Source organism: Akanthomyces muscarius, chromosome 2 (genome assembly GCF_028009165.1).
Source record: "Akanthomyces muscarius strain Ve6 chromosome 2, whole genome shotgun sequence".
Lineage (NCBI taxonomy): Eukaryota > Fungi > Ascomycota > Sordariomycetes > Hypocreales > Cordycipitaceae > Akanthomyces > Akanthomyces muscarius.
The window spans coordinates 1,371,757-1,387,475 of NC_079242.1; the positions used below are offsets into that span (position 1 = coordinate 1,371,757).

The window sequence follows — 15,719 nt, forward strand, 5'->3', positions numbered from 1 at the left end:
GGTACAGCAGAGAGCTGTAGTGGGCGAGGGGGGCATAGACGCCGCGCCGACGAAGACGCTGCCCTAGAGCATTGAGGCGACAAAGAGATTTCGGCGAGTGGGTGGTCAGTGACGAAGCGTTGCGTTTAGCGACGGCCGAACCTGCAAACGAGGGTTAGCAAACGGGACATGACCATTAGCAAAACAGACAAAACTCACTTCTGCTTCTTCTCGGCAGGCTTGAGGATCTGGAACGAGCACAGCAAGCTCTCGTCGACGCTCATCATGGCGCCGGCATTGTCAAACTCGCCGCAGTAGTTGGGGGCAGAGAAGAGCGTGACGAGCTGGCGCTTGGAGAAGAACTCGTAGCCGTCCTCGACGACCTGGTGAGCGCGGCAGATGAGATCCATGTCGTGTTTCTGCAGGAATCGCGACACCACATCCGGACCAAAGGTGAATGAGACACCACGATCATTTTCGCTCCATCCGGTGATATCCTTGTCGGGGTCAGACCAGAGGAGATCGCAAAGCAGACCACAGTCGGGAATCTGGGAAATAGTCAGTGTTGGCCATGATTGGGAGCATCTTGAGCAACGTACATCAGTGGGACGCATGACGCGACGGATCTGCTCCATCGAGTTCAGGTCGGGGCTGAGACCACCGTGCATGGTGAAAATCTTCTCGTCGATGATAGCGGCAATGGGAAGACAGTTGAAGCAGTCGGTGAAGGTCTTCCAGAGCTTGATGTTGTAGCGACGCTTGCACTCGTCGTAGAAGCCGTAAATGCGGTTGATGGAGGCGCACTCGTGGTTGCCGCGTAGGATGAAGAAGTTCTCGGGGTACTGGATCTTGTAGGCGAGGAGAAGGCAGATGGTCTCGAGGGACTGCTTGCCACGGTCGACGTAGTCGCCGAGGAAGAGGTAGTTGGCCTCGGGAGGGAAGCCGCCGTACTCGAAGAGACGGAGGAGGTCGTAGTACTGGCCGTGGATATCACCGCAGATCTGGGAGGCGGGTTAGCTGGCAGGTTTGGTGGGATGCATGCGTGAAGCTCGCAATCGTACCTTGATGGGGGCCTCAAGCTCAAGAAGGATGGGCTGAGAGATGAAGATCTCACGGGCCTTGGTACAGAGGTAGCGAATCTCAGACTCGAGGAGCTGGACCTGCTTGCCGGGGCGGCTGCCTCGGACCTCGAGAAGTCTGTCGATTATGGAGTCGAGGTCGACATCGTGTTGGTCGGCCATTGCGATCGGTTCCCTATGGCCAGGGAGTGCCCGCAGAGAGTAGAAGAGAGGGGTACGCAAACGAGGCGCGGCAGGGCCTAGCTATTGACAGATGACGATGCTTTCGCGAGCGAGAGAAGCAGGCCGGGGGCAGGGCAGAGAAGCCGGGAAAGCTCTTTGTCGCGAGGGGGGAGAGCGGAGCGCGGGGTGTCAGAAGCGGCAGCAAAAAGAGGAGCAGCTGGCAAATCGATGCGCTTGGCAAGAAAAGGCCTTGGTGGCAATCTGCATGAAAAGGCGTTCTTGTTAGCAAGCGCATTACAAATGCGGGCGCCGAGGGAGAAAAAAAAAAGCGAGGCGAAAAAAAGTCGCATGTTGACAAAGCTAGATGGAAAATGATGGAATTGAAGGCGTTCTAGGCAAATATTTGCAAAAGAACGATGGAACCACGTATTCGCGCGCTGACAGCACAGCAAGGCCACAGTTGCTGCGAAAATTATGGCGTGGTGTTGAGGGGGGCCGAAGCAGGGAGGGAGGGGGAAAGAGAGCGTGCGTGTGTGCTGCTTGCTGGTACTGAGAGGAGAGGGGGACAAAGCGCGACGGCGGAACAGGCGGACTCACCACGTAGGGGAAAAAAGTGACGACAGCAGCAAAAGGGCGCGTCAGTCAATCAGCAGAAAAGAGCAAGAAATGCTCAGAAGCGGCGCTTTAAAAAATGCAGCACGCAATGTATTTTCGACTGAAGAACGTTTTTCGGTATCTTTTCAGATATTCGTTCGTTGTGGGCGAGAATCAAAGACTCGCCAGGTCGCCGTGTTGTTGCTGCAAACAAAAGTGCTCGCAGGCTTTTTTTTTTTTGGTCGCCGAGGGAGGTGTCAGTGCGAAACTGGGGGCTCCGAAGGATGTTCGCCGTTTGGACCTTGAAAAAGGTCGAGTCGTCTTGTTCTTTATCTTCTGTAGAAGATGGAAAGATTTTGCGTCGTGGGGGAGACGCGGTCGCCGTGTTATCGCTTTGGGGAGGACAGGAAATGTCGCCGTTGGGGTGGTGTCGCAGGAGGAAAGAAGAGCGAGGGCGTCGCTGTTGCGGAGGAGGAGGGGGAAGTACTTTTTTTTTTTGCCTTGCCTTGCCTTGGCTGGCGGCGGCGGGCCGGGCTATTTTTCCCTTGGTGTACCAGTAGGCAGGTAGGTACTTACCTACCTAGGGTACCTAGGGGGGGGCGCAGCAGGTCCCTTGCTGGCGTTGGGCCAGTTTTCAGTGGGCTGCTGCTACGGACGCGCTGAGATGCCCTTGCTTTTTAGCGTCCCGGCCGGGGCGGAAGCGCATTCTGGGGGAGCTTAGGGCAGCTGGCAAGCTACCACCCGCCGCCACCTACCTAGACAGACCCTGTAATAGCCTTTCCAATCTGCTGGAGCTTGTCTCTGAATATTTACATACCTACCTGTACTGAGTAGAAAACAGAGGCTGCAGCCTGATGTGCCCGGTGGCTGCGCCGCCTTCTGCCATTGCAACCACTAGATGCCGCTCTCTGACGCTTCTTGATCATTGCCGCTCCTCTCAAATGCCACGACCAGGTTGCACAAGCTGCATGTCTCGTCATGACACTTGCTTCCTTTCTAGAGCCACAACGAGTGGCCTGATGGGCGGGCGACACCCGGGCATTCCTAGGTAGGTACAGACAGTTTTGAGTTGAAGGATCAGCGGCGAAACCTTGTCCAAGCCATGCCAATTCAAGCCAACCAACTAACAACCGCCTGCTTCTTTTTTCCTACACAAATTAGACTTTTTTGACCTAATTTTCTTCTTCTTTTTACCCCTCGTCTGAAATGTGCCCTAGCCCTGAATCATCGATGATCTTGCTACTGCTCGCTCTATCCGTCCTCGATTTTGACGAGCGCCGCGACGGCTTCTACGCAAAAACTACCGGATAGCCGGGCAGACCTCTCACATCCTATCCAACTATTAATAAATCTAGACTCTGTCTCCTCTCCTCTCCTCGCCACCCCTGGACCGTCCGCCCCTCCTTTGTCCCCCAGTTAGCGCCCGCCCAGCCGTGGAGGGGGGGAAGGTAGTGTGGCTTGCTGGCGAATCCTGAAAGCCGCAGAAGCTCGCCTGCGAGAGAGAACACGAAGCTTGCCGTTGTTCGTATATGCGTCGTAGACACTGACATTCACACGCTCAGTTGAAAGCCACCGTCGGGTCATCACTCTCGTCACCCAAATGCCGACTGATTGGGCCTCGGTTGCGTCGCTCTTGTCTCTCATTCTCCTCTTCTTCGCACCATGCAACAGGATAATGCAGTACCGTCTTGTATGCCCGACGCGACACTTCTTGGCACGGCTCTTGTTCCAGAAGCTGTGCCCGTATTCCACCACTGAAGCCCCGTCGACCCTCTCCCGCCTTGCGCATTACGCGCATGCATCATGCATCAAAAGACTCCAGTCCAACCACATAATCACTTTGCATTTTTTTTTTAAATCTATGGAGTTGCCTATGAGTCAACTAAAGACAGCATCATCCAAGTCAACTTTTCACCAAGACATTTGCAGCCTTTGCCTCTGTTCTGCATCACTTACGCGCAATCTTTTGCGCTGAACTTGCGTCATGGAAAGTGGTGCCTTGAAACCCCTGTCCCACGTCTCCTGTCCAACTCGCGTTATAACCGCCGCCGGCTTGCCTCCATGTTGAGATTGATTTTCTGTCTTGGCTTCTTTAACTGCTCCTGATTGGGCAGCAACAATGACCTCTTTTTCGACAAGATTTGCAACTATTGAAGAAAAAGAGCCAGGCAACCCTTGCACGTTCATCTCGTAGATGCCCGACAGCCCCTCCCGCTTGGCCAAAGCTTCAATTTTGTCTAGCCTGTCAACGGGGGGGTTTTTTTTTCAGAACTATCCGTAATTCAGTGATATAGCTAGTATTTATTAGAACCCGATGTCATAGCGCCGACCGGGAGCCGCGAGTTGGGCCGGAACCTGTCATCCGGTGCGTGGCCCTCGCCCAGCAGGACGCTCTAAACTGATGCACGTTCAATCGTCGCCATCTAATCATTCCATTCCCATGCTCCTCCGCAGGCAATAATTTATTGTGCAATAATCAGTAGCAGCCAGGTTTTGATTATAAGGAAGAATAAAAGGGAGCATCCAGACCGTCTCAGAGGCAATACCTAGGCCTCCATGCACGATCCAAGGCAGGTATGCATGGCCCTTCCCGTTGTATGCATGCGACCTGGAAGGCTCGGGCCATCTCCGTCTCAGCCCCTATCACACATACTCGCATTGTAAGCAAAGAACCCGCAATGGCGGGCCGATAAACCAGCCCAGAGAAATCGGACAAGAGGTCCCGCATAGAATGCATGCATGCCGTGTAAACCTCGTGATATAGTCGGCTTTCCACTTTGGGCCTCGCCGCGGCTACCCACAGCTGCGTACAGACCAAGAGACAAACTGCCTCCAAGAGGAAAATTACGTTGCAAACAGCCAAGCCATCACCGTTTTGGAAGTACAGCTTTTCTTTCAGTGTGTGCAAAAGAATCCAGTCCTGTTCAGGACCATTTTGTATATATAGTAAGTCAGAATAAATAAATAAAACAGCAAGCTCCTGCTCCGTTTCCATCCCGATAGCAACCAAACACAAAAAAGCCTAGATTATAGAAAAAAGCAACACAGAGTATAAAAAAAACAGATGCAGCTCGTTCAACGATGCCAGCCAGTCCATGCCGCAGCAACAGAGAGAAGAAAAAGACATGGCGATGTAAAAAAAAAAGAAGAAAAGAAAGGTCGCGTCTCGACAACGCCTTGTCCTTTCCCTCCTGCCGCGCGTATAGTAACTTCCACTACAGAGCAAAGATAAGATGAAAGAATGGTGAGGTTACAATGGTGTTTTTGTAATGGTGGTACAACAAATCGCTTTCCTTCCAAAGACGTCGGACATTTGATGCTCTTCCCGCACATGATCATCGCTGTCGACCTGATGTGCGACGAGCACGCGCCTTGTTCACTTTTGTCTTGGCCGCGGCCTGTTCGTCCTCATCGGCACCCACCGTCATGGCGCTGATGCTGCTGCCGTTGGCACCACCCAGGCCCTTGAGCTCAACCTCGTCGAGATCTGTCAGGTCCTCGCTCAGCAGCCGCGCCGCGTCGAAACCGGCAGGAGCAGCCGTGTGCTCCAGCAGCGCCGAGGTGCCCCGGGGTTCAAACGACTTGAGGTGCCACAGGACGCCACCTTCAGTCAACGGGTCTGTGGGATCCCGCCCCAAGCTGCCGTTTGATTGTGGAGGGGTGGGCGGTCCTTCCTGCGGTTGCTGCTGCTGCTGTTGGCCCAGAGCAGCATAGTCGCCGCCGCTGCCCTCGGGCGACTCTGATGAAGAGCCCGCTCCTCCTCGCGTCGCCGCCGCCTTGCGGTTCTTGTCCGACTTGGCTGCCGCCAGCGTCGTCGCGTCAACAATGCCCAGGCCAGACGTGTCCACTTCGATATTGTCATGCACAACATCGTCCTCGGCCGTGTCCATAGCATCGTCCTCGGCGTAATCGGCACCATTCTCGTCCACCAGGCTCTTGACTGTAATCTCCGACGCGTCCTGTGCATCGGTCATGACGACATCTTCACTCGTCTCCGCTGGCTTTGTCGTGTCCAGACTCGCTTCAATCAGGGCTTCGAGTTCTGTCACCAGTGTGTCTGGCACCTTGCTGCTGATCTCCGCCTCCACTTTCAAGGCGGCTTCCAGAAAAGGCTGCACGCTCTTGAGAATGCGCTTGCCTAATTTTCGTCGCTCGCGGATATCTGCAAAGCTGTGTTTCGGCGGCGTCGCGTTGACACCCTCGAGTCGCGCGCCCGAGGTACTTTCATGATCAAGCACCTCCGGCGGTGACGTACGGACGCCCTTGCTAATCACATCACAGAGGTCCTGGGCAAACGGCATGACGGTTGCATAGTGCCGTCGCTCGACTCGCTCTGTGATGCCCTCAAGGCCCTTCTCAAACAGCTCCTTGTCAAGCGAGATTGCCTTTTCCATTGCCGGCTCCAGCAGCTTGGCAACGGGAAAGTAGCATTCGTCCACAAAGTCATTCTCCAGCTCGACAGCATCCACGCGAAGCTGCTCGCGCCGCACGACATCTTCAGACAGCTCCTTCAGCCGCTCCAGATCGTTTACAATGTTCTGAGCAAACTCTATGCGCCTCGCCAGCCGTGTTTTTCCGTTGGGGCCCATCGACGCAAAGTCACGCCTAGTTAACTCCATGGACGAAAAGGCCTCCATCTGCAGTTGCAGCCGCTTCAGCAGCGCCGCCCCACGGCGTGCCTCGCGCTTGAGCGTCCAGTACCGACACGCCTCACCCAGGAAGTCTTTGCGTTTTCGAAAAGGAAATCGCTGGATTGATGCTTCGACCACGTCATACACAGCTTGCGGGATGATGGGTGCCCCAGAGGGCAGCTTCCACAGGTTCTTGGGCGGCTGACCCTGTCCAGTCTGTTCATCTGCACTGTTGCCGAACACGGCCGTGTTCTTGGAGGCTGCTATTTGGCTTTCAGTGGTAGGATGTTCCGTGAGGGCAACTCTATGCTGTGCAGCGAGAACATTCGCCATGGCTTGATTGTCCGCCCAGATGCGGCCGCGCATGTTTCGTTTGTAAAACTTCTTGGCTGCACGGGTCGCCTGGTGGACATTGTTTTCTATCGTGTAATCCGGAGGGCAGTGATTGTGGCAGAATGCTTTGAGGACCATGCTGCCATCCAGCACTGCCAGAGCGCCGTGGCTCGTCTTCATCTTGAGGTAGAGCCTCGACCGCCGCGCGCAGGTGACGTGGAAGGCCTGGTAACAGTTCTTGTTGCTGCACTGTATGCATGCACCCATTTTCTGTCGGCAGATGTAACAGTTGAGCTTCCATCGCGTCTTGGGGACTTTCTCGACATCCATGACCGGCTCCATGAATGTGTGGTTGCCGAGCGATATTTCAGGAATCCACATGGCGCACAACAAATGCGCCCATTTCGATGAGTTCGTCTGCTTAAACGCACCGTCCGTGTTGGGGCAAAAGATGCAGGTAGGCACACCACGGCCGCACAGCTGGCACTTTCGACACAGCCACTGGCCTTCAGGGATGAATGGCACTCCATAGCATTCTTGGTGAACGGCCAGGTTGCAGCCGTCACAGAATACAATCGCGTTGGTATTCTCGCAGTCGCCGTCGTCGCAGATGACACACTTGCTATCTGGTTCATCTCCGCTACCGGCGGCACCGCCGCTCTGAACCTCGCCGTTCACCGCCGCGGCCGAGCTAGACCGCGGACGATGCGTTTGTGGTGGCTTGGGGTTCGGTTTAGGAATGCGTCGCTCGAGCGCGTGCCACTCCTTTTCAATCTTGGTCATGGTAATCTCAAACACCTCGCGCGTGATGGGTTCTAGGTCGGCCTGCTTGCGCTGCGCATTGTGGTGTTCCAGCCACATATCGTCCTGTTCATCCATGTCGTACTCGACACGTCCCAGCTTCTGCGCGTGCGGCGCATGGCCAGTACTGTGGTCCTCCGATTTGTTTGGCATCAAGGTCAATGATTGCTCCGCATCATCCTCTGCACCAATGTCAATAGCGCGCAGCATCGTCTCGTCGGGTCGAGGAAAGTTGTCGCTTTCTTGGTATCCCACATTGCTCATGGCCTTGTCGACGTAGCGGGCCTGCCCAAACGTCTTGCTCTCGAACAGCTCTATGCGATTGGTCTTCCGAAATGTAGGTTGCTTGAGGTCCAGCCGCTCTTTCGGCGTCTGATTCGAAATCGGAAGTATCCGTGGTGTCCGCGGCGTGCCAGCTGCGGGTGTATTGCGTACGCCATAGAAGGACACCGACTCGCGTACCGTTCTTCTTGAACGTCGTGATGGCGTCATCGCACCAGCTGCCGATTGCGAATCGGGTTGGCTATGGGAGTCGAACTGAGACTGTGGGTTTGGCGTGTTGCCCGTCGAGACGGGGTTTACCTGTCGCGAGGGAGTCATGGTTCCGTTGAGGGGTGTGCCGGGCGTTTGTCTAGACGGCGTGCCTGGCATCTCATGGATCGAAACGACACCATCGACGTCATCGGCGGAGAAAACAACGAAGCGCTGCTCAATATCGAGATTCGGGTGAAACTCCTCCCAGCTGCGCTCCTCACGAGGTTTGTAGTCCTCGGCCTGCTTGACGGAAGCGGCAACGGCGGCAGCAGAACCCCATTCAATCTCTTCGAAGTCTTCGCCGGCCGTGGCTCGGGTGCGCGTGCTGCGCTCGCGGCGCGGCAACGGCACAGGCGAGACGGCGTAGGAGATCTCGCGATTGGCGGCCGCGCGTCGTCGCGACGCTGACGCACCGCCCATCTTGGGCATGCTTGCGCTCAGCAGGCTATCTGGATCGACGTACCTGCCACCGCCGCCAGGCCCACCGGGGACGTAGCGCTTCTTACGCGGCGACACGGTTTGCCCCAGTGAGGCGAGGCGAGCGGCCTCGGCCGCGCGGGCTGCACGAACCGCATTGGTGGTTCCAGGAGGACGCCCACGCCGTCTAGGCGGGTTCTGCGGTGTAACCATGGGCGAAGCCATCTGGGCAGATGACGCCGCGCGTGTTTGCAATATATTCGATTTGTTTCGTTATCGGAAGGGTTGGTTGCGTAACTCGCGTTTCGCGTGCTGTTATCGGGAGAAAAGGCCAAGGGCTATCGGCCGTCGCGCGAGAAAAATGAGTGTATTATGCTTCAGCACGCGGAAGGCCCGTCTTGAGCGGTAGACTGGCCAACCATTTGCGTTGGCTCGAGTGAGGCCCGTGGCGCGGACACAGGTTTCGACGGAAGGGGGGTGGAGAGAGCGAGAGAGGGTGCGCCGCGAGGGGCAGATGCAGCTCGTTGAATGACAGGACGCATCCAAAGAGCAGGCTGATTCGGACGTGTAGCCGTGTCTAATTCGTGGCGTCTGATCAGCAGCCGTGCGTCCCTTGTCTTTGGCGCTGTAGAGAGCGTTTTCTGAAGCCTTTTCGAGGTGCGCAAAAACAGGCCAACGCGTAGGAGGTTGTCGTCCCGTGCACGGGCCCTCTCCCTACTTGCGCAGAGCTGGCCGCCCTGTCCCGCACGAGATGCCTTAGTCAGCACCTTGACGACCCTCGACTCCAGCCTCCACTTGGCTTAGCGCCAGATCGGCCATGCACCAGCCAAAATCTGGGGTGTTGCGTCCCACGCGTCGGGGTCCCAGAGGTCCAACAAATGGGCCGCTTGCGTCAGGCTGGGACGGAGCATTCATTCGTCGCCAATCGACCAAATTTCAGGGTCCATGGGCGTTGGCATCTGCTTCTCGGCTCGCTCGTGTTTGACTCGCGCATCTAAGCACCGCGGTAGGCTGTCGTTGCTGGTTCTGCGACGACTGCCGTGGCCAGCGCCAGATGCAAAATTGGTCAATCAATTAAATTGCGAAGTGTCAACCCGTGACGCTCTCCTCATTGGACAATTAGAACAGGAAGCGTCGTGTGTGATGCATCCTGTAAAGCTACGCAGTTGCACAGAGCCATGCCATCGGTTCGCCGTGTTGCACCGCTGTCGCATCGCGCATGCCCCCCCTCCGTGTGAAACCCTCAAAGCTTTGCCAGCGCACAGATGCCATGAGCCAAACAGGGAATAACTTCTGGCGGTTTGGTCCAGGGCATTCTGAATAGGGCGGAGGTTCGGGGCGACCGTGACGGGGCCGCGCTGATGCAACGGGCTTCCCCAACAAACACTGACTAGCCTAACTCACCCCGACCTCACCGCAATTTTAAGCCTCAGCTCCTCCATGAGCTTACAAAAAGGGCATTCGGTCCCAGAGTTCTGTGCTTGCTACTCTCTTAAGCAATTTACAGTCACGATTCACGGCACAACAGAGCACAATCAAAAGATTCACCAAAGCCAAAGCATTTCAATTAGTGAGACCAGCAAAAAAGTCTGGCATAGCGCTCCCAGTTTCTACCTGCACACTTGCCACTAACATTGTACACCTAATAATCGAAAGAGACCCTTTCCAGATCCAGCCAACCGGGCAAGCAAAATTTGAAATCAAGTCAACCTTGCTTCGCCAGGTTAAAGAACAAGCATCAACACAAATATAAATGAGGAAAGTTCGTCGACTGCCAATCGACTCAAATATGAATGGGAAAAGAAGGCAATGAAAAAAAAAGCAAATCCCACAAATCCCAACCAACGCCAAAGCTATGCAGTTCTCACAGAACGACCATATATAATCAAGAACACGAAACAAACAATTGATGATCACAAGCGCAGGAGGCAAGGATCAAACAAGAAAGTGACAACAGGCAGCACACAAATCTCACACGAAAACAAAAAGCAACTCAGCGGGCAATGCTGGCACGGAAATGCATCCAGTGCGATCTGCGCCGCAACAGACATTGCTAGCAAAGCAAGACACGTAGGGGTATCATAAAGGTATTATCTTCGCCCCTTGCTCTGTTTCAAGCAAGCAATGTACTGTACCCGCTAGCCGAGTGTGCGTCCACTGTGAACGGCCTGGACAGCAGGTACGTGATGGGGCAGGTGACCAGCACGAAGCGAGGCAACATTCGACAAGCCAGTCACGTCAAACGAGGGGGTGGACTCCCAGCTCTCCTCGCTGAGTGCGCTGAGGTATCCATCCCCAACAGTGTGTCGAAGGGCCTCAATTTTGCGACGATAATAATCACCGCTGGCATCCCAGTCGCTTGGCGCAGTCCATTCGCTGTCTGCGTTGCTGGCTTGCTGTGCTTCCACCGGCCTGAGCGTGGCTGGCGAAGAAGTGAGAACGGGTGCAAACTCGCTTTGGCGAGGTGAGAGGACTACCGGAGGCAGAAGATGATGTTTGGGGGGCACCTCGGCCTCACTATCGTTTACTTTTGTGACAGTGGCCGCAGATGCGTCGAGCGACTTGTCGATGGGTGTTTCCGATGTAGTAGGCAGAGGCGAGCCATCGCGTGTGGCGAGATCAACAATTCTCCGTTTGGGCGTCTTTCGACGACGACGGGAGCTGGTGCTGGCCTCGCTCGTCACTGCCTTTGCAATGGGGCGCTCTTTGCGGAGGACCGCGGGCTCTCTCGGGGCCTGTATAACGGCCGGCTTGCTAATTTCTACCGCAGGTACCACCACTGGAGCGGGCTTCACAACAGGAACCGAGTCGGGTATTGGAACACGATCGATAAGCAGTCGCTTCTCGGCATAGGTTGGGCCGGTGCCATCAATCACAACATCTTCGGTGTACCCGGGGGTTGCCCGGAACAAGTTGAAGATGGTGACGCGGTAGTCCTTGTAGGCACGAGTGAAGGGGTTTCCATCCACCCAGATCTCACGAATGTCGGGAATGCCAGTCAGTCTTGCCAACTCCTTGGGGTCTCCAAGACGGTTATCCCGCAAGTCCAGACGCTCTAGTGGGTATAACCGTTCAATGCCGGCCAGCGACTGGAGACGGTTAGCTCGCAAGTTGAGGGCCGTAATGGCAGGGAGGGGGTTGCGAGTAAGAGAGTGGAGCGAATCAATCATGCAGTGAGAGAGATTCAAGGCGCGTAGAGCGGTCAAGGTGGCGAGACTTTCCGGGATCTGGTTAAAGAGGTTGGAAGAGAGATCCAACGAGTAGAGTGTGTTGGAAAGGGGAGCCAGACTTGTGGGAGGAATAGAGGTCATGGCGTTGTCAGCCAAACTGAGATGGCGCAGAAATCTCCACTTGGAGGCAGGCAAAATGCCCATGGCGAGCAGGTTGCCAGAGCTGGCACGAGCGTGATGGTGGTGCCAAGAATCCGAAAGGCTGGAGTGGGAGCTGCCAGAGCCGGAGCGAGTGATTCTTTGAGAATTGCGGGTGTGCGTGCGGGAAGTAGTGGCCCGAGAAGGTGAGATACTGCGAGGCCGTGAAAACTTGGCCGGAGACTTGGCTGGAGATTTGGAGTAGTCCTCGCTCTCCTTCCTGTTGAAAATGGGCCTGCTTTTGGGACTCGCAGGAGCATCAGATACGTCGGGAGGTGTAAGTGAGCCAACTCGGAGGTCGCTCAGAGTGGCGCGGGGATCCGGAGAGCAAGGAAGAGAAGCCGAACGGGAGAGTTCCGGATGGGCCAGAGACGGGCTGCGACGGGGACTATTTGCCCCCCAGGTAGTGGTAGGTGAGGATTGTGCCTTGGAAGTGCGACGGCGGCGCTTATCCATGTCGTCCAGGACAATGTCGATGAGAATATCGGCAGGGTCCTCAATGCCGGCGTGCCTCAAGGTCAGTGATCGCAGCTGGTCAGCCATGCGGTCCCATCCAAAAAACTGGCGAAAATCGATGCTGTTGACTTCCAAAGCCTGGAGATTCTTGAAAGCGTAGAGTGGAACAGCCGAATCAAAGGGAAACTCCTCGTATCCACGGATTAATCGGGCTCGCCAGTCGGGGGCCAGTCTCAGGCAGGGTATTTTGGTGAAGGCAGAATAAAGATATTTCATATCAGCTTCGAGGGCGGCCTTTTGACGCTCGCTTCGAGCAGCAGAAATGCTGGAACCGATGCCGAGGCTTGACCAGAGAGCAGACATGCCAGACATGACGCTCCTGACGCTAGAAACGGAATGAATAGAGGTGGTATCCGTGCTACGAGTCCGGGAACGCTGGTTAGAGCCGCTGAGAAAGGATACATAGTTGGCGGAGGAGGCACTGTCGTGCAGATTCTCCAGGCGAATCTTCATGGGTCCGACGGAAATTCCAAGGTCCTCGAAACGGGAGAGAAGATAGAAAAGGTGGTGAGGGGTCAAGGCCAACTTGGCAGACTTGACATTGTGAGAGGTGAAGCTAAGGTTGCCAAGCGAGAGTGCCGCAGCCAGGGAGCCAGAGGTAGAGGCCGTTGACGGGCGGTCCGAAACCGTTGGTGGCGGCGGAAGCGTCGCGGCGCTGGTGCTCTGTGAAGGTCTGTGGCGGCTCTGGCGTTGGAATTGCAGAGCATTGGCGAGAGCCTTTTCATGGGTGCGCACAAACGTGGCGAGTTGCTAAAGAGCGTGTAAGTATTCGAATGTGTATGGGTCGTTGGCTCGGAAGGGCAGCGTACTTTGATGAAGAATTCACCGTCTTCAGAGTCCATTCTGGCGGATTGTGCTAGCATCGACCGGAGAAAACGTATATGAGGGTATAGATGCGAGCCAGGGAGACAAGGCAGCGTAGATGGGGGGTCGGGATTGCGAAACGAGGCGGTTTTGACCTCTGTGCTTGTCCCGTGCAACGTGAAGGGTCCGATCGGCCGCAGGCTTAGAAGGCGGTGCCAACCTGGGAAAAGAGGGCGTTAGCTATCATATTTGGCTTGGCAAATTCCTTTTGCAGCTCTTGTAAAACGCAGTTGAAGGTACGGCGAGGGCGGTGACGGGTAACGTTGGCTAAGCGGCGCAGACCGTTGTTTGGTATAGACAAGCGGCTGCAAAGCATGCATACGCAGGCACAGTGTTTCATGGTACATGCTGCAACACCGCATACAGGGGGAAAATTCAGAGGGTGGTATGCGAAAAATCAAGACAGAACGGACTAATAGCCACGGCGAGGAGGAGAAGACACTGCATATCTGCCAAGCCACCAACCCGAACACAAGCGAAGCGAGGCAACAATGGCGAGGTGTAGGAAATTCGCAGCGGCGGGAAACTCGAGACAAAATGGCGTGAGAGAAGTAGTGGTGGGTACACAACAGCGAGATATCACGAAATGCAAAGTAAAAGGGAGGAAAGAGAGGAATCGAAGTATAGTGGTAGCAAGGCGAGCGAAGCAACAATCAAAGACGTACCTTGCCTGGAGAAGGGAAAAAGGAAGACATCCGTCTGAGAGGAAAAGATGACTCGACAGATGGGAAACTGGAATAGGCTGCAGGAAAAGGACTCAGGCAGCCGGTTCCAGTAGATACGCTTTTCTCGCTGGCTGCAACGGCCAGAACTAGTGAGAAAAGGTGCGGGGAGGAAGGGAGAGGAAGAAGAATACAGACACGACTGGGGAGAAAAGTCGTGATACTGTTTGTATGGTGTTGACAGAGGAGGAGAAAAGAAGGGTAGGGTCCAGGCTGAGGAGGAAAAGGCAGCGGAGGGGTTCGTTTTAGCGGCGCAGAGATAAGGAGCAGTCGCACAGCAGAGGCGAGCAGCAAGCAGAGCGGGCAAGCAATAACAAAAGGCGAGCCGGGGGGCGTGTGCAGCGGTTTTTTTTTAGTGGACGATTACAGGTAAACGGGGGGGGGAGGGGGGTGCGTGTGAGCGGTGGCAGCTGGGTCGAGTGGAAGAGGGGACTTGCCAGTGGCCAGATGGGCAAATTACAGTGGTGCATGGCAGAAGCAGGTGCGCTAGATGGGCATCTTTTTACAGCGGGTTTATGATAGCCTAGGGGTTCCTAGTGCCGGCCGGGGAGGGGGTGGTGACGGTGTGTGGGGGCGGCTAATCAATGTGCTGCTGAGAGCGAGCGAGCGGGCGGGCGGGCGTTGTGGCGCGCCGCCAGCGAACCAGTAAATGCAATGTCGACCGCCTGTAAAATTAGTTCCAGGGCGAGGCGGGCGGCCAGAACAGCATCACCAAAATGGAGGGTCACCCGGCTGCACCAAACGGGACTGGGCGGCGGGGCGCACAGAGCCATCTGACATGGGCCAATGATGGCGACGGGACGCGGAATGTCGTGGGTGATGGGCGCATGTGCAATGTCAAGTAGGCAGTCCCTTGCTTCTGCTTTGGGGTAAAAGAAGCAGTTGCGGCGGCGGCTTGTTGGCTAGGTTAGACGAGATGCTGCATCGTGGCCCCGGTGGCCCCGGGGCGCACAGTGACAGCTGGTCCATAGCTACCTAGGTAGTACTGATCATGGTGCAGTTGCGCCATCTTGAGCTGCAACACAGGTCGCACTGCTGCAAGCAACGTACCTGGACAGCCTGGATGGATCATACTGGTACATGTCTGGGCCTTTTTTATTTATTTTTTGGCAAGGAAGCAAGCAGGGCTCAAGAGACGATGTGGTGTCCCCGGGACACCACTATCTGGGTACTCGCAAGGCTTGCTCCGTGTGGCCGTCGGCCAGATCCATACTTGGGTAGCTTGCTTGTAATTCTCGCCCTTGGCCTTTGCGTCATGTCTATCCATCTCATCGTGGGAAAGGCGAGTTTCTTTTCGCCTCTTCCCAGGCCATTATATTTATACTGGAGCAAGCGCATTGTTTCCCAGCAGCGCGGTGGTCCATGCTGTGACCGCCAAGCGCTGCAGTGGTGGGGAGGGGGGGGGGGGGGGGTTGTGAAGAGAGAGGCTCTGCAGGCAGAGCAAACAGGGGACTCGCTAGCATCGGACCACCCCAGCAGCTAGAAACAAGGTGCTTGCTTCGTGCTTCTCTCCCTTGCTAATAAGACGATGATGGTAAACAACAAACACGAGAATTTGTGTTTTATGTGCAAAGCAATACCTGGTGTCTACTTTTGTTTCTTGGCTACGAGGGCAGCGCGCGCAAAGTGCAAACATGGACCAGGCCCGGGTTTCGCAGCACGGCCTTGGCACCTGGTAATTCGGATTTAGCCGCTGCGGTGGGCAAAAGCCCAATTCGG

The 15,719-nt window shown here is 55.5% G+C and overlaps 3 protein-coding genes across 4 annotated transcripts; all 3 read right to left on the bottom strand.

Moving 5' to 3' along the window:
- Nucleotides 1-125: 125 nt before the first annotated feature.
- LMH87_003559 (uncharacterized protein) lies at nt 126-1,220 on the bottom strand (the record flags this gene model as incomplete). Its single annotated transcript, XM_056194484.1, has 4 exons — nt 126-141; nt 199-527; nt 579-980; nt 1,041-1,220. The coding sequence occupies 4 exons, from the start codon at nt 1,218-1,220 to the stop codon at nt 126-128; spliced, it is 927 nt and encodes a 308-aa protein (XP_056048355.1).
- A 3,929-nt stretch (nt 1,221-5,149) lies between these two features.
- On the bottom strand, nt 5,150-8,755 carry LMH87_003560 (uncharacterized protein; the record flags this gene model as incomplete). 2 transcript variants are annotated; one of them, XM_056194496.1, is made up of 1 exon in its annotated part: nt 5,150-8,755. In XM_056194496.1, one exon carries the CDS (start codon nt 8,753-8,755, stop codon nt 5,150-5,152), a length of 3,606 nt encoding a protein of 1,201 aa, XP_056048357.1. The 2 variants fall into 2 exon arrangements, with proteins under 2 accessions (XP_056048357.1, XP_056048356.1); XM_056194495.1 differs by having other exon boundaries at nt 5,150-5,788.
- Nucleotides 8,756-10,668: 1,913 nt separating this feature from the next.
- Nucleotides 10,669-13,256, bottom strand: LMH87_003561 (uncharacterized protein; the record flags this gene model as incomplete). Its single annotated transcript, XM_056194507.1, has 2 exons — nt 10,669-13,164; nt 13,224-13,256. 2 exons carry the CDS (start codon nt 13,254-13,256, stop codon nt 10,669-10,671), a joined length of 2,529 nt encoding a protein of 842 aa, XP_056048358.1.
- Nucleotides 13,257-15,719: the final 2,463 nt, after the last annotated feature.